The sequence below is a fragment of the Varanus komodoensis genome, unplaced genomic scaffold, assembly GCF_004798865.1.
Source record: "Varanus komodoensis strain SLA01 unplaced genomic scaffold, ASM479886v1 scaffold50, whole genome shotgun sequence".
In the NCBI taxonomy this organism is placed as follows: domain Eukaryota; kingdom Metazoa; phylum Chordata; class Lepidosauria; order Squamata; family Varanidae; genus Varanus; species Varanus komodoensis.
This window is the reverse complement of record NW_025336088.1, coordinates 1946626-1968421: the sequence shown is the minus strand read 5'-3', so window position 1 is coordinate 1968421 and position 21796 is coordinate 1946626. Positions and strand designations below refer to the sequence as shown.

The following is a 21796-nucleotide window of genomic DNA, read 5'->3' as shown; positions in this document are numbered from 1 at the left end:
AAAGGGCAGCTTTAATAAACTGTGGCTTGGCCTCTCATATATATTTGAATTCTCTTTCCTAGTGGGCGCAGTAACTGTGATCAGCCCATTGGAACTCATCCGAACAAAGATGCAATCCCGCCCACTGAGCTACCGTGAGCTGAGTGTCTGCATCCAGTCTGCTGTGGCCCAGGATGGTTGGCTGTCACTCTGGAGAGGTTTGGGGCCCACAATGTTGCGGGACGTTCCTTTCTCAGGTATGGATGCAGCAAGAGGAAGGGAGTTAGTAGCAATAGGGAGGACTTAAGAGGATTGGAATTAATTTCAGAGGTGAAAAGAACTTCCCACTTTGTTTTAAAGCAAGGGATATGCCAGTTTTAAAATACCAAAAGAATGAGAGGGTGACTGCTTGCTTCAACTGGCAGTGAAGCTTTTGTAAGTGACCATTGGGCACAGTGTCTTAATTCATATGGAAAGCAGGGTATCAGTATTACACTTTATTTGTGGAGGCTGTAGGACAATTTCAGAAGGGACTGAATGAGCATCTGTCCCTGATGGGTTTCCTAATATTGCAGGGAGGTTGAACACTATAGCTCAGTCCCACCATGCCTGTTTGGAAGGTCACATCCTTCAGGTTTGTGTGCAGATGGACTGGGCCTCAGGAATCCATGTCCCTCCTTTCTAGGCAATTAAATGTGTTCCCCTTCCTCAGTACTGAGTGGTTTGAGTATATAAGAACTGTTGAAAAAGGTGAATCCATAATGATCCTGGGTAGGAGAGCTGGTAGCTTAGTAAATTCGCATCCTTACTTCCTTCACCAAAAATAAAGACAGTGAGCTTCTGATGCGTGTAATTCTCCCTACCCTTTCTGATCTTTCTCTTCCTCTTGTTTCCCCACAGCTCTGTACTGGTATAACTATGAACTGGTGAAGGAACATTTTTGCAACCGATTCCATCTTGATGAGGCCACGTTCATGGTCAGCTTTGCAGCTGGTGCCATTTCTGGCATGGTGAGTGCCAGAGTTTTAAAACTCTTTCAGAAATAACCTAGAACGATTACCTAATAGAGGGATGCAAATCAAATGTGCCTGTAGGAGAGTGTTTTCTTAACTGTGACCCAGAGAGCCTTCCTAATCAGTCTAGGTTTTGCAACCAGGAAGACTGCAGTCATCTTACTTTACCTAACATTGGTCAGCATAAGTGAACGCTGATTAAGAAATACTGTGCTTCTTGGCTTAGGCTTCCTGAGTGAATGGATAACTTCTGTGTGTGCAGCTTTTGCAAAAGCCCATTAGCATGGCAAAATGTAATCATACACATAGTGCCTTTTTAACAACTGCTAACTTTGTCTTTTGCAATTTTTAATTTAACAGAAGCTGCTTTTTTCTTTCTCTCTCAGTGAAAGAAGTTTCTAAAAGTGAGTTTGAGACTTGTTCACACAATCCAAGAACCCATTTGTTGTTTGAGTGCACACAAACAAGCATGGTGGCTCCTGCTAACCCACATGCACTCAGAAACAACTCATTATCTTTTTACCATGGGTTGCTGGATTGTTCCTGGTTTGTTGCTGTGATTTGTGAGCCTGACAGTCTAGGTTGTTTAGGGTTAAACAATGCCAAGTTGTCATCAACAAACAGTGAATTGAAACTCTCGGTAGCTTAAGTCATGTTTAGCTCAAGATGAGAGCATCCTTGTCTGTTCACCCTCTTCTCTACTTTGCTTGTGCGCGCTCGCGCGCTCGCTCTCTCTCTCTCTCTCTCTCTCACACACACACACACACACACACACTCATGTGTGCACTCTCACAACGATGAAGGTCCTGATATAACAGTATTCAGACATAACATAGCGGGTGATGGATAGATGGAAACATAGATTGATGGGAAGAGTATTTGTTCACCTGAGTCTCCTGCTGCAGTTTGAGGTATTACAGTGCAGACACAGGGTTACTCTCTCAATAATATGGCATAACCTCTGCAGGCTCATTTATCTGACATTGCATAATTACGGGGTGAAATCATGTCTTCTTAGCATTCCCACATAACTCAGTAAGGCTTTGTTAGACCAAGATTGACTCTTAGAGCTGATTCACACGCCCATGTGTTTCACCATTTGAGGTGTCCTTCCTTGATAATTTTCCATCACTTGATGTTCCCCAGGCAAGTGTGTGAACTGCTTCCATCTTAAAGTATTGTGTCTAGCCTTTAGCTGAGATCAGGCGACGTAAAATTTCTAGGAAATATGGTAATGCAGACATGTGGTATTTTCCTTTCAACTATAAAGGCATCAACATCATGTACTTCATTTATTACATTGTTTTCTCAGCCTTCCTCCAAAGAGCTGAAGGCAGGTTACCTGGTTCTCCCACTGTCTCTTCTACCCCATTTAATTCATGCAGTCACCCTGTGAGTTAATTAGATTGAAGGGGAATAGCTAGCCCAGGCTCCCTGAATGGGGTCTGCCACCCAATCTTCCAAGAGAGTCAAAGTCCAAAACTCAACTGTAGCCTTAAAGAGGATAGAACCGGAGTCCTTCCTGCTACAGTAGGCACAGGAGACAGGTGGGTAGCAAGAGAGCAGAGGGAAGGCACATCATCTTGTGCCCTTACAAGAAATTCATAATGTAAAAACCATCTGAGATGGACCACCTGAGCATATCACAACAACAGCAGCAGCCAAAGAACAGAACATTTCTGGGTTGTTTCGAAAGCAAGAAGTAGCAGGCAGGTGGTAGGAAGTGTGTTCACTTGCATCCTGTGCAGCTATTTCTGTTTCTAGATTGTTTCGTCCAAGGATTGGGTGTCTGTGAACAAGGTTGTTGCATCTATCCACTCCAGAGACAGAGCTTATGCAAATCAAACAAACTCTGTGCCAGTTCCAGTCCTCTGTCAGCTCAAAAAAGAAGCCAGTAGTAGCAAAAGTGGTGTTGAAGGGCTCAAGCATTCTTAGGGATGGCTTTGCCTCTGAGACTCTTCTAAAACAATGGCCAGTGCAGCTACAGAGTGGGGAAGCAGGTACATTCTGTTGCTTTTGCATCAGTTTTGATGGTGGTAGAAGTGGGTTTTGGCTGACCAAGAAGGCATCTTAGTTAAATGCCATCATTTTCCTGGGCACTCAGGCAAGTGGCCAAACTAGGTTTGGTCCAAGAGATATCTGATCTGGCTGCGGTCATGCATGGCTTAGTTTCATCCCATTTGGATTACTATCATGTGCTCTACATGGGACTGCCATCAGAAACTTGTTTAGAAACTTTGGCTGGTCCAGAATGCTTTAGCTAGACTATTGATGGAACCAGTTCAAGGGAGCACAGGCCACCCTTGTTACCATGATTATGCTGGCTACAGGTTTCTTTCAAATTCAAAGGGCTGACCTCAATACCCCATGGCTTGGGAAAGACCATCTTCTCTCATATGTGCTTGCCCTGGTTCCTAGGATCTTCTTGGGGGGGGGGGGAGTCTTTTGGGACCACTACCTTCAGAGGTGCACTTGGTGGCAACCTGAGAGAAGGCCTTTCCAGTGGCTGCTCTGAGGCTGTGGAATTCCCTGCAAAGGGAAGCCGGGTCCACCTCCCATCCACTGTCCTGCTGAGTTAGATGCTGTTCCAATAATACTTTTCCATGTAATTTCTTTTATTGTATTTTATTGTTTGAATCCATTCTTGAAACTCTTAGATGCCAGTTTTTGGAAACAAAAGGTGGGGCAGAAAATAAACAGACACACAGGATGTCATTAGTGATGACCTGCTTCCTAATGGGACAGACATGGCATCTGGCTCAGTTCACTCTAAGGATGTGTGAATCAGCAAAAGTCATGTTCATTGAAGTTTTCCAAGTTCCATCTTGAAATTCATTCCAACTCAAGCGCATATCAGATTGCAAGTTTTGTTTTTCATGTTCACACAAGAACCTATTTCTGCACATATGTTTCAGGATCTGTGCATCAGTTCTGCACATCTTTGAAATGTATATATTCTTCTCCCATTGATTAAAGTATATTTATGCACATTTTCCAAAAGTACAAATTTTGTCATGTGCATTTCTCAAAAGTATGCATGCTGTTGAAAGCAATTTTTTGGTCATGGATCAAATTGGAAGCTCAGAATTTTATGGACTTGGATTTGCATCCGAGTCTATGTCTGGTTTGACAGGGGTTGTGCTGCCAAAACCCTAATTAAAAATCAACAGAAACATATGACTAATTCATCCCTTCACTGCTAGTAGATAATGAGTCCCTCTTCCTGGATTCCCATTTTCTCTTGGTGATGAGCCTCCATGACATCAGCCGCATTGCCAGTATACAATGCCGGCTGGCTGGCTCCACCATAGCTGTTTGCAGTGACATCCTCATGATAATTCACTTTATAGCAACAGTGAACACACCTAAAATGTTATAAAAAAGTCTATACTAAAATGCATCCACAGTTTGCAGCATTTCTATGATATAACCATTAAAAAGGCTTTTTCATGTTGGATTCTATTAAACACAACTTCTAATCCACTACCTTTACCTATTAAGTATGTTAGGACTATAAAATCCAAGTTAGCCCTCCATGCTTTTTAGACATTTCAAGAAAGAAAAAACATTGGAAGGATTCTTTTCCATATATCTGAAGAAAAATCATTAAAATTTAAAAACATTAAAATACACAGTAAAGTGTTTCTGTAGAGGAATGGACTAATAAGACCATAAAGTTTTGGTACTGATGGAATAGTTTGTTTTATCAGCCAAGGGAGTCTAATACATCACATTCATTGTAGTTCTGTATGTAAATAATCTCATGTAAGGGAACATGTTCAACATGTGAATGCATTTTAACAAAGGCGATGAATTAGAACTTGTTATCTTACATAATCTAAAGTAAACATAATTTTCAATGGCTATGCCTTAGAAATGCTGCCTATTATGGGTGCATCTTAGTGCAGTAATCATTGTAACATGCCTGCAGATTTTAGGAGTGTTTTAGACCATTAATAATGTTTTGCTGTGATGTATTAGTTTTATCTTGAAATTGTTTTATGAACTGTCTTACTAATAGGAACCTTTTCTAACCTATTTTGGTGTGTTTCTTGTAGTTGCATGCCAGAAATTGAGGTTTATATTCAACAATAATTTTAATACCATTTATTTTAATAGTTTTGTTTTATAAATGTGACAGATTGTGGATTTGATGGGCAACATTAATTCATGTAGCATTTTCATATGTATATGTGTTTAGGGTTTTTTTTTTAGTATTATCAACCATAAAATATGCTCTATGGTAGAATTTTAAATGTATCCCAGATATCTTTCTGAAATGCATTGGTTCTTTTCCAAGCCCCTGACAACTTTTAACTTCTGTGTTCTGATACACGCATCTTTCTTTCTTGTCATTTCCCTGCCTTCCAAGGGAGCCCTTAGACTCTATGCTCAGTGCACAGCAGGCTTCTTGTCCTCAGTGTCTCAGCCACGCATTATAATGTGCTTAAACCGGACCTGCACCTTGTAGGATCATAGGTCGTTCTCAGCTAGAAGTGCAGTGACTTCTACAAGGGTTTACACAAATGATGCTCTAAAAGATGTGTTAGGTCAGTACCCTTGCCTTTCATCCATTGGTTAAACACTGCAACTTGGGCACCTTGCCTTGTTTGGATGCAGGCTTCTAAAGAAGGGTGTTTCAGAAGGTTGCCTGTTGGAGTGGCAGGAGAACCTGCTCAGGACTATTATATTGTGGCCATATACTCCACTCCGGATGGCCTCCCCCATCAGTGGAGAAAGGTACATCTGAACTTATTATCAGTGTTTCTTCTCATCTGTGGCTGGATGTTACCCAGCTGCATGTAGTATGTCCTTCCACGGATAGAGGTGGCCATTTGACTCAGAGGTCACCAGAGAGGAGTGGCCCAGATCTTGGGTATGACCTTCTATCAAACCCTCTCCCTCATTGTAACCGCTACTGTTGATGTTACCTGGTTTTGAACCATTTATGCATCAGCAGCATGACGTTCCTAAACTTGGAGGGGGGGGGGGAGCTCCACAAACAAGGGACAACACTTATTTAACATATATAAACTCTGCCCCTGTGGCAAGTCCTCTTGCCCATGAGAAGAAACGTTCATGGTAAGTTCCAGTGCTGTTCTCAGGTGGAAATGGTTATACTGATGACCTGTGCAATCAGTTGTTACCATCTTCTGCAGCTGGTAGTCACTGACATATTGGTCCCTCTTTTCTACCAGGTGGCTGCTATCCTAACCCTGCCCTTTGATGTTGTGAAAACCAAGCGACAGATCGAGCTGGGGGACATGGAGACACTTGGAGGTGAGAGGCAGGATGGTACTAGGGGTAAAAGGCTACTGTCTGGACAGGGGCTCCGTGTTTAAGTATATAAACATGAACCTTAGAAGAGGAAAGCAAGGCAAAGAGTGAAACCCTTGTTTGCTGACAAGATGATCAGTTCTGGTCCTAGACAAACTCAGGTTCAGCTTATACAGTGTTCAGCACCACATTGGATCTTTGAGGGTAAGAACCTATCAGAGCCCAGGACAGCCCAGCTCTCTTGTTTCTCAGTCTTCCTTTGCCAGCTAAGTGCTTGAGTACAGTTGAAAAGGATCATTGGCTGGGCATATACATAAAGCTTTTTGGCTGTTCACTTGAAAAAAAACAAAAGCAGCCTTTTGTGGGCTGATGACAGAGGACAACAGATTGGCAGTTCCATGCCCTAAGAAAAGCTAAGGAGCTGCTTGTTGTTCTGTACTTGTGAGTGGCAGTGAAAGAAAAATGCGAACATTTTCATAAATACAGCCAGTACTTATGCCCAAACAGGCATGAACTCTTCCTTTTCCACTAGTGGATAATTCCTAACAAATGTTAATGGCTCTTCCATACAAGAAGGTGTGCAGACCCAGTACTTATGTTGGGAGAGGGCCAACATCCTGATCTGCTTATTAGAGCAAACATATTCTGTGCAGTAATCCCTCCCCTGTAACATAGCAAGTGTTCCTGCATGTGAATATATACCTACAAATATGAAGGTGTGACATGGGAATTTGACCACAGTTTGATTTGTGGCATGAATGTTGCTAAAGCAGGAAGCCCCTTCCTGTCAACTCTTACATTGCAATCCCATCAATCCAGTGGGGCTCGCTTCTAAAAAACCCGACAACCTTACATATGATTATATTTGCAATACTATTATCCATTCTTGAGTGGTGGTCAGCTTGTCTCTTCTTTACAGTGCATCTTGAAATTTCAGCTGTGGTCTGTATATCTCTGGGAGCATGGCCTCCTTACTTGTTGCAAGTCTTAGGAGTTGCCCAGACTCATTTTCCATTTGTCAAAGGAGGAAGATGAAAACTGTTAGGGGAAGGAACAGGGCATTTTCAGTAGTTAGTGCCAAGTCTTTGGAGCTGCTTCCCAGAGACATAGTCACAGTATGCTTCCTTGTCTTGTCAACTGAAATTCTTGGGATTTGGCCCAACACTTTTGCAGATGAGCTCCAAGAGGATACAGGAACTGATTCTGAGTGCCAGGGTATGGGAGCAGTATGGACAATAGGCTAAACATGAGCCAACAATGCAATGCAGCTGCCAAAAGGGCAAATGCTATTTTGGGATGCATTAATGGAAGTATTATTAACAAATCACAAGAAGTAGTGGTTCCTCTATACTTCCTAGTCAGACTTCACCTGGATTTAAGAAAGATGCAAAAAAATTAGAGTCCAGAGGAGAGTAATGATCAAGGGGTAAGAAACACTGCCCTATGAGGAGAAACTGGGCATGTTCAGCCTTAGGAAGACTGAGTGGGGAGATGATAGCCCTTTATAAGTACCTCAAGGTCAAGATCTCTCCTTGCTGATGCCACATTGTAGGACACAGAATAATCAATTCAAGTTGCGACAACCCAGATTCAGGCTAGACATCATGAAAAGCTTCCTCACTGTAAGAGCAATACTGCAGTGGAACCAGCTGTCTAGAAAGGTGGTGGGCTCTACTACACTAGAGACATTCAAGACAAAACTGGACAGCCATCTGAGTGGGATGGTGTAAATTGGTGTCCTGCACCAGCAGGGGGGCGGATCCAATGGCCTTCATGGCCCCTTCCAGTTCTACTATTCTGTGAGCCTATGATGAAGCTGAAAGGTCAACACAGAATCATGTGGTGTTCAAAAAGACATTTAGTCTTGGAGGTGACCCTGTGAAAAGACTCGCCTTGAAGGAGGTACTTGGTAGACTTCTTAACTTGAGAATGGTTGGCTATAGTACATAGACAGAGTTGGTTTTCTGACCGTTTTCTTTCATGGTGCTGTAATCCAGAAAAGTGATTCTGGATTACAGAATCCAACAGAAGCTTTTATTGTGTTATAAAAAGTCTGCCTTAAGTGTTTCAACGTTTGTCTCTCTTGACTGTGTTAGAAAGATAAGTGTCTGTAGTCTGAGACTGTGCTTGCTTGTTTGTAGTTTGCATAATAAAGGTAATTGACTAGAAGTACAGCTAGACAGCTTGACCCCAGAGGGATCCAGGGGCCAGGCACAGGGCAGAGATGCAAGTTCCATATAATTGTTCTGGTGAGGAGTTACAATCTGTCTTAATTGTGCTCTTTTAAAATTATTTTGGCTAAACAGAGTTCTTAATTGTAATTGTATTGTGTGCTCTTAATGTTAATTTGCTTCCAGTGAAAGAACAGAGAATATTTATTTACATATTTTAAATAATGTGTGGCTCTTTCTCTCCATGTTCAGTTAGCACTTCCAGATCATCCTCTACCTGGTTGCTTATGCAGAGGATTCGGGCAGAATCTGGCATCCGAGGTCTCTTTGCAGGTGATTTGCTTTGTCCCTTCCTAGAGCCTTGCTTTGTATTTTGTGAATATGAGCAGGAAATAATTAGAGGATCAGAGCAGAACTTCCTTAATTAAAATCCCTCAGCAATAAACTCTCCATGTATCCACAGAGGACAGGTAAGCAAACCTTTTGGGTCGGTGAGAATTGCTGCTGAAGAACCCTTTGAGTTGCACCAAAAGCGTTCTGTGCCAGGACATGCACACGCAAACCTTTTCTTACTCATAATACTCCCATGCAGGAATAGTGGTGGGAAAATGGCAGACTGAAGCCAGGTTCCCTAAAGGAAGGATGGAAAGGAGACTTTACAGCACCCAACCATCTATTTCTAGCTGTTTCCCCTGATGGCTGGTTAGATGGACAGTGGGAGAAAGTGGACAGAGCTCCAGTGGCCACATCAGGAAGCCACAGATTTTCCAAAGCTGGAGTAGATATGAAATAGATCTCCAGATTTGGACAATGCTCAGGAATGCTAAGAGTTGAAGTCCAAAACATCTGGAGATCGGTTATCTGCCTACTCCTGCCCTTAAAAGTCGGATGAATTGTTAAATCCCATTGTTCAAAACTGCAGTGCATGCTGAATGGTCTGATAATAGTCTGGAATCCACGAGTAGGGGAAATCCAGAATCCACAATTACACAGTCCCTTTATTAGGACCAAATGAATAGCCATAAAAGATTATACAACCTTTTGAGGTCTCCAGATTTTGCATATCCTTTTCTGACATTTTTGTTTGTCCTAATAAGGATATTGCCTAGCAGGACTTTCAATCCCACTCCCTTTGGATTCTGGATTTTTTTAGTCCTGGACCAGCACATCCTTTTTTGTGGGGAGTGGGATAATCTCCTTGAGGGGCAGGATGTTTCTGTTACCTTGTGACACACAGTGATGTGGTTATATGGTAGTATGTGAGCTTGAATTCAAAAGGCATCCTCTTAATTTTACTTGCTGGACCAAGCAGCTGTATGCTGGAAAAGCAGGGAGACAGGTCAGGTTGAGGGTAGGTTGTCCTCCCATTCCTTTCTTCAGTCACCTGAGTTGTAAGCTAGTTAGCTGTGCCTGATAAAAGGAAGACTGAGTGTGCTCTTAGTCTGACATGCCTGTTGATTCTTCTTTCTTCTCCTGTCAAAATCCGCTCTAGGGTTTCTGCCTCGTGTCATCAAGGTGGCTCCAGCCTGTGCCATCATGATCAGCACCTATGAATTTGGCAAGACTTTCTTCCAGAAAATGAATGAGGAACAGCGGCTCAGCAGCCTGTGAAGTTCATGGAAAGGTTCCCAACTGGCAGCCTGCAGAAGGACCAAAGCCATGCTGGCTAAAAAAGGTTTCAGCAGAGACACAGAGGGAAAGGCAGACTGTGAATATGAAGGGATGGATAAGTTGGACCCAGCAGTGATCACTTGTCAGTCAAGATTCAGAAGACCATACCCAAGAACAAGAAATGTTCGGCTTGTTTTGTTTTTTATAGGGTCTGTCTCATGTCAGAGAAATTCCAGGTGCCTTCCAGCTAGCGTCTGCCTTCCTTATTTTCTCTTTCCCTGGAGAGCAGTTTGGTAATTTAAATCCCTTCACTGCATCCCCCCCTACGTTCAGAGTCATGGTCAAGTCTTGTCATTTGGATCCCATTACTTTGGAGCCTTTCTGCTTCTTGGAAGACAAGTGGAAGCTCTCGCCGTGGCATTGCCACAGATTCTGAGAATCTGTAGCTACAAGTATCTGTTGGTAACATCCCAGTGGAATGTGGCTTTCCTTTCACAGCTGTAGAAGGAATTTGAAGAGAAAAAGGAGGAAGCAGACTAGCCTTGGCATTCCAAAACTAGATGATCCTTCTGCTGCATGAAACCTTTTCCCCCACAAGAGGGCAGGGGGAAAGAGATCCAAAGAGAAAAACTGTTGTAGACCAAGACAGATATCTTCTTCCCTGCCTTAATTTTTAAAGTGTCTGTTGGCCTGCATGACTGCTTATCCCCCCACATGAACATTTCCATGCATGATGGATATTGTTGGCTTATGTTGCAATCCCACACTGGACTTTTGTGCGGGCTCTGAATCGAAACACTGTTCTGAACACTCAGGATTTACCTAGCCCTTCCCGTGGCGCTCCCCATGGACAACTTGAACTTGGGTCTTCATGCCTTAAATATTGAGTAGCAAAGGCACAAAAATTGCATTGTACATCCTCCCACCCTTTTCAAAGTAGTCTGCATTCTAGGAAGAGTGAAAGCTGTTCTGGGCCAAGGTTTAGTTTGATTCCTGACATCTTATGTGACATTTCCTAGCGACTGCTAGTCTCATTGCCATTTTCTTTGATTTTAACTTATGTGCCTGTTGCTTACATTGTTGAGGTGGGATGAAGAGCTGAACCCTTTATTAAATAAAGCCATTTAAAAAACAAAATTACTGAGAAAATTGAGAGAGGACTGTCAGTTGATGAGTGGGTTTATCTGCACTTCATTTCTCTCTCCCTTCAACATTTCCTTTTCTACATGCTCTCTAGATATCCTTCTCATTAATGTGGTTACATTCCTCAGAGGAACTCAGCTAAGGGAATGCTTGTACCTCCTCAGTAAGGCAGTGGTTTGTTCCTGTTTTGTAACCTCTCTATGCATGAGGCTTATTCATTGGTTTTGCCCATGAATATAAACATCCATTTCTTTGTCCAAGTGAATATTCTCAAAGTAATTTTCTAGAAAAGCAGAAATAAACCACATTTTATTCACTCGGGGTATATAACACATGCAATTCTCCACATGCCTTTGTCCCATCCACCCCCAGCAAATTCAGACTGTTTGGGAAATGTCTGTAAAATCTGGCTCTAATTGCTGTGGCTCCAGAACATTGAAACATGTCCTTCCTAGCCTCCTTGCCTTAGATATTTAAATATTGTGAGCTTTTAAAAATTGCTGAATGTTTCAAAACAAGCTGCCAGTCAACAGATGAAACCATTCACAAGGAAGGGGTGCCAGGGCAAGAGGAAAGCAGCAGTGTTGCCCTTCTCAACAAAATGAGATGAGTTTGGAGGACATGGGGGGAAAAGAGGATACCTGAAAGGAAAGAGTAGATGAAAGGATAGATGGAATTGTGCAAAATGGGGATTATGGATTACATGCTCCCTGCACTGTCATATTCAAAGCATTTTTTAAAATTTCCAAAATGTCTGTTGAAATTTGTAATGTAGCTGGAAGGGGCTTTTGTACGTAAGAGAGAAGGCAGTCATGGATGAGTAATACTGGCTCTGTGATGTCACATGTTCACTGTGGATCATGTACGCTTGGGAGTTTGCCCTATTTAATGCCAATGACTTCTGATCTAAGCGTGCATCCTATCGGGCTGAATAACCCAGAAAGTCGCTGGTTCAGATCTCATTGTAACTGTCAGCTCATTGAGTGGTCTGGGCAACTTACCATTCTTGCCCATCTGGAGGCAATACTGGCTGAGAGTGCCACTGCTCCTGTGGGAATATCACAACTCTGTATGTGAAGAACAATTGTAGTAGATACAACATGCTGTTTTCCCAGCCTATCTTCAGAAATAGACAAAGGATTTCAGCTGTAGTTTCTGGAGTTTAGACTCTGTTGGAGTTACTGCCTTTTGTGTTGACGGTGCATGACATACTATATGTGCGTCTGACTGCAGAGGAAGACAGTTGCTGACTGGAGAACTTGACACAGCCTGACCATGTTTGTGTGGAGAATGATGCGTGTCAGAAAAGACTGCCACAGACTTTGCTTGCCAGCTCCTTAATCTGCTTTAATTGTTGGCCTATAAGAGTTTTTTCAGCTGTGCAAAGTGGAGATCTCTTCACATACTGGGGCATTCTTGAGCCTGCTTTATCAGGTCAAAATTGTAGCAGGCAAAAAGTTCATTTGTGCCTCACTTCCCATGTCAAAAGATCAGTGATTTTCATTGATCCTCCAGCTTCCCAGGCAGTTCACTTCGCTGTTCCCATAACTGAAATTTCATTTGGAAAAGCAACATGCAGGAAAAACGCATAGGAAGCCATTTCTTTCTGAGTCTGGTAGATGGTGGAGGAAGACAAGGGGCTTCCTGAACCTCAAAAAACCCCAGAAGTCTGGAGGAGACTAGGCTTTTCCCCATAGCAAGGAGGTAGCAAGTTTGTCCAACAGAAGTGCTGCAATTTTACATAACGTGTCTGAGAAGAGAAGATGGGAAACTAATGCCTACTCTCTCCCCAGCTGCTTCTCAAATGCCCTTCCCAGGCAACTTCGGCAAAGCGTTCTGTTTTCGGAGAGGGAGGGGCACACAGAGGTGCTCTGACAGCCTCGCTGTTCATTGTGCAAGTTTTCACCATGAATGTGCAATGAATGTCAACCAGTGCAGTTCTGTCTTTCCTTCCTCCCACCAATACAGTCCAGAGGACATTTTCCTAAGTTCTCCTTCCCAGGGGTGACTGTCTTTCAGCAGTCTCAACCATATAATATATATATATATTACTTATACACAGCATCATTTTACAAAAGCGCTTTTGGCAGGCAATCCTTCCAGCTTCCAACAAGCATACAGCCTTTTAAAAAAATCCTGACCAGAGGAGAGTTTTCTCTTATCCCAGGTAGAGAATCTGATTTCAGAGGAAGATGAGGGTTTGTTGCCCTTGTATGTCAAACTGAATAAAAGGTTCGGTTGCCCTCCCCCAGCATAACCAAGTCAAACAGCAAGGCAACCAATTCATTTTGCTGCCAGAAATCTCTGCTCCCCAACAGGCATCTCGTCATTTGCAGGTGCAGTTGTCCAATGTCTCAGCTAGGGCTATGAGCAGGACTGGGTTCAACGCTGTCGCTCACCAGGCACTCGTTGGATTTTAGACTGGCTAAGGACTTGCAGCTCGGCAAGGAGGCCAAAGACCCACAGAGGCCCAGCATGGATGGAGTTGGGTCCTTTCCTGCAAAGAAAGGGAAGAAATCAAGCTTTGAAGTGGGGGTAACCTCTCACGGGAGTGGGTGTCAGGAGGCTGCTTCTGACCTTCCGTGGGCTATGCTCCTGCCACTGCTTTCTTGCAAAGGTCTGTAGCACATCAACAAAACAAGTGGTGGTTTGCTGCCAAATTTCAGTGGTATACTGGTCTAGAAGCTAACATTTTGCATGCTTTCAAGCAAGCTTTCCACATGAGTTTGCTGGCATATTTTAGCAGCAAGCCAGGGTTTTTTTCTCTACTGTGAATTGCAATGAGGAGTCCATATTAACCACCCAAGTTAAAGAGGTGCAGTGAAAGCTTTATTTTCTTTAAAGGGCCAAATAATTGGAGTTTAATCCTAAAAGAAACCTTTTGGTATTATCTAACACATGGTGTTGTGCTTGGACAGGAGTAGGCAACCTTTTGGATCTGCAGGCACAATTAAATGTTTTGAAGTTTGCTCACAGTTTGCTCCATTACAAACTGCCATGAGGGGTCTGTGCCTTCCACTACTCCCAATTTCCTTTCATCCCTCTCCTACTCATTTTATCTCAATCTGTAGGATAAGTACTGTGGTAGGGAAGGAAGTCTCAGCAGCAGGGGGCAAACAAGAGGTGGCCAGAGAGGGAGAGAGGAAGGCAGGCAGGCAGGCAGGCAGGCAGGAAGGAAGGAGACAGATGAATGGATGGACAGATGGATGCTGGCTACCTGCAGTGGTGGACAGGAGGAAGTGGTAAATGGGATCTCAGTAGGTGCTGGTGAGTCTGTGGGTGCTGCCTGCGATGTGGTAGAGGTCCCTAATGCTGGTGCAGTGTAACCCATCAGTGCACTAATCAACTTGGGATACTGTCCCATGATTAGCACTCCTTTTAATTTGTTCCTCTAGGAAAGGCTAAAATGGATCCAGGACTCAACCTTGCATCTTCCACATCATCATTACTCAACCCCAGAACATCTGTGGCCAACAATAAGATGGCCGAGCATCTGTAAGATGTACTCCTTGCTGAGCAGCACCTGATTCCCTCCAAAAATCAAAAAACCTAGAACAACAAGCCAGGACTGTATGTCAGAAGACAAGGGGAGACTTTGAAGATGGATGCCTACTATTAAATATTAGAATGTGAAATCAGCTTCGTCAGATCACGCTTTTCTGTTAAAAATTGGAGGTAAACCTCACTGTTACATCCCCAAAGATTTAACTTTAGCTTGTATATAACAAGTAGAAAATATGTGCCTGTAAAGAAGGCTTCTGCCCTTCGCTGTGAGTCAGAGTTATGGGTGTGCCTGCTAATTGGAAAGAAGGTAGCCCAGTGACACAGGCATACCTCAAGGCAGGTAAAATCTGATTCATTTCAATATTTAATTCAATGGGTTGCCTCCACATTTCCCAGCCACCCTCCCTCCCATAGCAATGCTTCCAGGCCCCTGAAAATGCTACACAGAGTAGGAAATTCTGCTGTGAATGGGATTAGTTGGGTCATATTGAGGAGAGCAGATCCCCCAAAGTAGAGGGGATTTTTGGAGCTCTCGTGGAAGGCATTTGTGCCCTTTGCAGGCTTATAGGCAGTATTCAGCTTGGGCTCTCAGGCCTTTAAATACTGGACTTATTTCCTTTTTGTGATTGGCTCACACTTACCTTGCAGCATATGAATGTGTCCCTGGACACAGTTTGGAAACATTGGCAGTTCTGTAGCTTTGGAGAAAGCTTGATTTGAGCCCGGACTTAATCCCCAGAACCAGTTTTTTAGTGCTATGATCTCTGATAAGAGAGGAAACAGTAGTGCCATCAAGAGCATGCATGGAGGGCATTCTCCTTGCTCAGAACCAGCACCAACATTTGGAACTGGGACAGAAAGGGCCTATCCGTTGCGTAGGATGGAATCCAGGCAAGCTTAAGCTCTGGCACTTTTTGTTTTCTTAATGAAGCACTGATTTGTTGAGGCCTGTGTGAACATTCTTACCCAGTGGCCCCCAGGGTTCTCCTTCATGCTTCCCTTCACCCATCCTTTGAGAATCTGAACTCAGGCTGATCTCTGCAGACAGCTGATCTGTGCTCATGAAACTGTGCCTGCCAACAAGAGAAAAACGGGGTGTTTCCAGACAAATCTTTTATTGTGCAAATTGCTCTGCCTCAGACGTGGAATTTTACAAGCTGGGGCAGGGAGTTCAGTCATCTTCCATTTGTAACATTCTTAACACCCCCACCGCCTTTTTCTTACCAGAAAAAATCCAGTAAGGAAGGAAAGATGGAATTGTTCCACAATGCTCTTTAATGTTACCACCAGGCATTTTTCATCTGGAAGGACCCTTAGAGGATGCCTGCATCCACTCCCAGAGTGCATAGCAGAACCTGAGTTCCTGTGGGGCTAGCTAGAAAATCAGAGTTTCCCAGACTGCCTGGCTAATTTTGATACAGAGAACTGTTTTCTCTGCATCTCAAGGAAACACAGACTAACTGATTAAAAGTGGGGCCTATTTCAGTGTTTCTTACAATTCAGATTTTACCCTCTCCTCCAGTCACTTTTCTTTCTAAAACTGATCCCACTCTGTCCAGCCAAAATGGGTCACACAAGTGCTTTACAAGCTTGGGCAGTACAGAGATACACAAATGACTGGTGATTCTGCCAAATGCCAGGTGAAAGGAACAGTAGGATGTCTCACTTGCAACAACTAGAAGCATTGAGTGCAATCCTACTGTACTCAGAGATCCCGCTGCAAGATTTCTCTGCATCATTCTTCCCTCTGTGGTTCTTCTAATCCTCTGCCAATGTACTATAAAAGCTGCTATATTTTGTTACCACCAATCTGCCAAAGAAAAACATCTGTTGCTGAATGGGAATTGTATTCTCCGCATCAGGATGAAGGTCCCTAAAAGGAGCAATGTGGCATTTTGTGTAGCTTAAAATGGAGCTAAGTAAGCCATCTTGCATTCCTCACAAGAGGGAAGAAAGGGTCGGATATAAATACAATGTTAATAGTAATAATTGAGAACATTAGCAAAGTCATGCTGATTCAGACCAAAGGCCTGCCTTATTCAGCATTCTTCCCCCCAGTGGCCAGTGACCAGAAGTCCAGAACCAGATGAGGAATATCCCCACATCCCATGTTCCCCAGCAGTCTGGTATACAAAACCACACTGCCTCTGATCCTGGAAGACATACAGCAGTTAGGACTAGTAGCCACTGGTAGCATTACCCCCCTGAAGTTGTCTAAACTATTGAAACCATTCACATTGATGGCCATGGCTACATCTTGTGGCTGCAAATTCCAGTTTAATTGCATGCTGTGTACAGGAGTGCTTCTCTTTCTTTGTACTTAATCCACCATCATTCAGATTCAGTAGAAGATACTGGGTTTTTGTAAAATGGAAAAGAGAAAACATATACTTACATACTTTCTCTGCACCATGCATAATTTTATATTTCTATCATATCCCTCTTTATGCCTAAGTTAAAGCCCCAAGTGTTGTAACCTTTCCTCACAGGACAGTTGCTCCAGTTCCTTTAGCATTTTGGTAGTCTGAACCTTTTCCAGCTCTACAAACATTTTTTGAGATGCAGTATCATGAACATACACCATTTTCCCAGCATAATCGCACCATATATCTGTATATTGACATCACAATATTGGCAGTTTTGTTTTTTATTCCTTTTCTTAATGATCTCCGAGATGGAATATGCCTTTTTCTCAGCAGCCACATTCTTTGTTGATGTTTTAGTTGTGCTGTCCAGTACATTCCCAAAATCCCTTTCCTGGTTAGTTGCTCCCAGCTCACATTCCATCAGCATATATATAATGAGGAGCATTCCCCAGTAGAATTCACTTTACACTTGCTCACACTGAATCACATTTACCATTTTATTGTACATTTTTTTCTGTTTGGAAAGATCTTTTCAGAGTTCTTTGCCAATCCCTTTTTGACTTAGCTACCCTAAATAATGCGGTTTCATCAAAACTGGGCACCTGGAAATACCTTCTCAAGAAAGAGGTTTCTAGTTGTCATGAAAATAGGTTGGCCATTTTGCCTGGACATGTACAAACAAGAACAAGCCTGAGTAGGCTTCCTTTAGTACTTTTTAGGCTGTGGCTCAGGCTGGAGGACAGACTTAGTTAGCCTTAGACCTTTGGGTCCCTTCCAGCTCTGAGGAGCTTCTTAGAAGGCATATATTTTATATACATGCTTACCTTCTGTACATTTTGGCTTCCGAGCAACTTTCATTACCATTCAGAGTCCCCAAAGATGGCCACTGGTTCACCAAAGGTGCAGCCACTTCCTTGGAGAGCCGGGTAAACTGGCTGTTGTCTGAAGGGATGAGGCCCGTCCTGGGGGCAGAGCGGGAGGAGGGAAGTCTGATCAAGGAGGAGGGAATGCAACCTGTCAGCTCAAGGGAACATTACTGTGTCCATCCTCCCACTTCACTCAGTTTCCATCTATGGTAAAACTTAACATGCCACAGACACACGCAATGCCTTCGCCTCACCCTTGCCCCCTGTTCTCACTCACCTCTCTGTCCTCAACCATCTGGCAGCTGAAGAGGCAAGCAATGGGACCAGTTGGCTTCTCAGGGCTCAGAGATGAAAGAAGGCGCACAACAGGATTGCTGTGATCTCGTTGTGTGGCCAGCCGATTGGCGCTAGGAGCAATTGCAGGGTGGCCAGCAAGCCCTGTTCCTTGGCCTTTTCCAGGCCCATTCTGGTGGGTGGGACGATACTGATCAACTGGGGAGTGGGCTTGCAGACCACAGCCCCCACACTGCCTGTATATGGTCTGCTGTCTGCCTACTCAATCACAGAACATCCTCATACGCTTAGGGAAAGTTACCAATCCTGATTCTGAAACTAAAATTCCATCCCTTGGAAAGATGATGTCATGCTTGGATATTACCTTTGTTTGTTAGTAGGAGAATTTATGAAACCTCTAGAAATCTTCAGGGCCACAAAACTAGAGCTTTTCAGCTGCCCAAATATGGATTTCAAGGCTAATGATATCTAGTCTCTTTTTTCTTGGGAGTAAAACCTTCTGATAAAACAATCTCTGGTTTGAGGCACACAGGGTGGGATTCTATATGAGACTTTGATCATACAATTGATCTGCCCCCTTTTACAGGAAATCTGTTAAGGACAGAAAGGTGGCATAATTACACAATACTTTTTCATTGGTAGTTCTGGAAACACCCAAAAGTGATAATCAGGAGAAGACAGATGTTTTCTCCTCTCCTACTGGCAAGATTTTAGGAGGCAAACCCTTAACTATGTGCCCTTTTTTATTTTTTGTTGTTGTTGTTAGTCGCGAAGTTGTGTCCAACCCATCGCGACCCCATGGACAACATTCCTCCAGGCTATCCTGTCCTCCACCATCCCCCGGAGTCCACTCAAGCTCACACCAACTGCTTCAGTGACTCCATCTAGCCACGTCATTCTCTGCCATCCCCTTCTTTTGTCATCTATTGTTCACAGCATTAGACTCTTCTCCAGGGAGTCCTTCCTTCTCATTAGGTGGCCAAAGTATTTGAGTTTCATCTTCAGGATCTGGCCTTCTAAAGAGCAGTCAGGGTTGATCTCCTCTAGGACTGATCGGTTTGATCCCCTTGCTGTCCAAGGGACTCGCAGGAGTCTCCTCCAGCACCACAATTCAAAGGCCTCAATCCTTTGGCGCTCAGTCTTCCTTATGGTCCAACTTTCACAGCCATACATTGCAACTGGGAAAAACATAGCCTTGACTATACGCACTTTTGTTGGCAGGGTGATGTCTCTGCTTTTTAGTATGCTGTCTAGATTTGCCACAGCTTTCCTCCCCAGGAGCAAGCGTCTTTTAATTTCTTGGCTGCAGTCCCCGTCTGTGGTGATCTTGGAGCCCAGGAAAATAAAATCTGTCACTACCTCCATTTCTTCCCCATCTATTTGTCAGGAAGTAAGAGAACCGGATGCCATGATCTTAGTTTTCTTAATGTTGAGTTTCAAGCCAACTTTTGCACTCTCCTCCTTCAGCCGCATCAAGAGGCTCTTTAGTTCCTCTTCACTTTCTGCCATGAGAGTGGTATCATCTGCATATCTGAGGTTGTTGATATTTCTCCCAGCAATCTTAACTCCAACTGGTGATTCATCTAGGCCCACCTTTCTCATGATGTGCTCTGCATATAAGTTAAATAGGCAGGGCAACAGTATACAGCCTTGCCAAACTTCTTTCTCAATTTTGAACCAATCAGTGGTTCCATGCCCAGTTCTCACCGTTGCTTCTTGACCCACATATACGTAGGTTTCTCAAGAGACAAATAAGATGGTCTGGTACTTCCATCTGTTTAAGAACTTGCCACAATTTGTTGTGATCCACACAATCAAAGGCTTTAGCATAGCCAATGAAGCAGAAGTAGATGTTTTTCTGGAACTCTCTAGCTTGCTCCATGATCCAGTGTATGTTGGCAATTTGATCTCTAGTTGCTCTGCCTCTTCGAAATCCTGCCTGTACTTCTGGTAGTTCTCGGTCCACATACTGCTGGAGCCTAGCTTGTAGGATTTTGAGCATAACTTTGCTAGCATGTGAAATGAGTGCAATGGTGTGGTAGTTTGAACATTCTTTGGCATTGCCCTTCTTTGGGATTAGAATGTAAACTGCCCTTTTCCAATCCTGTGGCCACTGTTGAGTTTTCCAAGTTTGCTGGCATATTGAGTGTAGCACTTTTACTGCATCGTCTGTTAAGATTTTGAATAGCTCAGCTGGAATACTGTCTCCTCCACTAGCTTTGTTGTCACTCAGACTTCCTAAGGCCCATTTAACTTCACATTCCAGGATGTCTGGCTCGAGGTCAGTGACACCCCATCGTGGTTATCAGGGATGTTAAGCTCTTTCTTTTATAGTTCCTCTGTGTTATCTTGGCATCCCTTCTTAATCTCTTCTGCTTCTGTTAGGTCCCTGCCATTTTGGTCCTTTATCATGCCCATCTTTATTTTTTAATAGATGCAAAATCTTTGCTCTGAACACAAATAGTGCCTGAAATGGTGAGGATGGGAACATACTTAATTCTATCATTCTGCTAAGGTAAATGCTGGGCATGTGTTGGGCTTCTGCTAATATTTGGCTCCATCTCATTCAGGAAGTGGCTTTAGGGTCTGGTTCACAGATGTATAATCAGACCTATCAAGGCAGCAGCCCCAAGCGGTGGCTTGCAAGTGTGAGGAAGCCATCATTAGCCAAAGAACGAAGTTTTCATTTGAGGCAGTTCACAGACTCTCAAGTTTCTTGTGTATGTATGCATAAAGTGCCTCTAAGCTTTCTTATAATTAGGTTTGCTAATAAAAATGACTTGCGTCCTTGGCTATAAAAAGCTCTCATTACTCATATGACAGACACTTGTGTAAATAGCTGTTATTGCAATTATTCTATCAGCTTGCCAGTCATGCAATCCCTGTTACTTCCTGTGAAATTCTTTTGCACATGCAAGCAACTCTGGGCAGTGTTTTTTTTTAAACTTTGAAGTAAGCACAGGGGACCTATTCCTGCATGAGGATTTGGGGGCTTTAATCCTATACTCCTCACTGGGATGAGGGGACTTATGCCTGCAATATACATGGCCAAATAATGATCCACTCATCGCTGAAAGGTCTGAAATACACCATATTTATCACATAGCCCCATGATTCACTTAAATAAAACAAATATAAAACAAGGGCTGAGATTATTCAGGTGACAATTAAAACACAAGGCACTGCTTGAATCTGATATGTTACAAATAAGAGGCACCTTATGTATTGAAATGTTCTGAATTTAAAGTTATTTCTTTTGTAGAGTAGTGTTCAAGAAAAGGATGTAGAGACTGCATGATTGCAGACAGACATATATACACAGAGATTTTATATTACCCTAACAAATTATAATTTCTCACATTCCTCTTTTGTGGTGGAATGTACATGTTCTCATTTTCGCAATGATTCTTTTAAAATAATGGACAACTAGTGACCCTAGAACTGGAGTGGGAAATCTTTTTTCTTCCCTGTTGAGGGTCATGGTGGACAGGGGCAGAGCCAAAGAGTGAGGGCTATTCTTGCTCTGGGAGGTGTTCTAATAGGCCACTCCAACAATAGGCATTTGAGTAGGT

The 21796-nt window shown here is 43.2% G+C and overlaps 2 protein-coding genes across 8 annotated transcripts in view; one reads left to right on the top strand and one right to left on the bottom strand.

Moving 5' to 3' along the window:
* Positions 1-11188, top strand: part of SLC25A39 (solute carrier family 25 member 39) — a 33436-nt gene extending 22248 nt beyond the window's left edge. For all 3 annotated transcript variants that reach the window (XM_044447153.1, XM_044447155.1, XM_044447154.1), the window contains 5 exons: positions 63-236; positions 880-989; positions 6191-6272; positions 8693-8773; positions 9933-11188. In XM_044447153.1, coding sequence (XP_044303088.1) covers positions 63-236; positions 880-989; positions 6191-6272; positions 8693-8773; positions 9933-10051 — 566 coding nt within the window. In that variant the 3' untranslated portion in view covers positions 10052-11188. The remainder of the gene's footprint in view (positions 1-62; positions 237-879; positions 990-6190; positions 6273-8692; positions 8774-9932) is intronic.
* Positions 10718-21796, bottom strand: part of RUNDC3A (RUN domain containing 3A) — a 42284-nt gene continuing 31205 nt past the window's right edge. For 4 of the 5 annotated variants that reach the window (XM_044447150.1, XM_044447152.1, XM_044447148.1 and 1 more), the window contains 3 exons: positions 17889-18053; positions 15665-15771; positions 10718-13691 (listed from right to left, as the gene is read on the bottom strand). In XM_044447150.1, coding sequence (XP_044303085.1) covers positions 13549-13691; positions 15665-15771; positions 17889-18053 — 415 coding nt within the window. In that variant the 3' untranslated portion in view covers positions 10718-13548. The remainder of the gene's footprint in view (positions 13692-15664; positions 15772-17888; positions 18054-21796) is intronic. The other variant, XM_044447149.1, reaches the window with a different exon arrangement.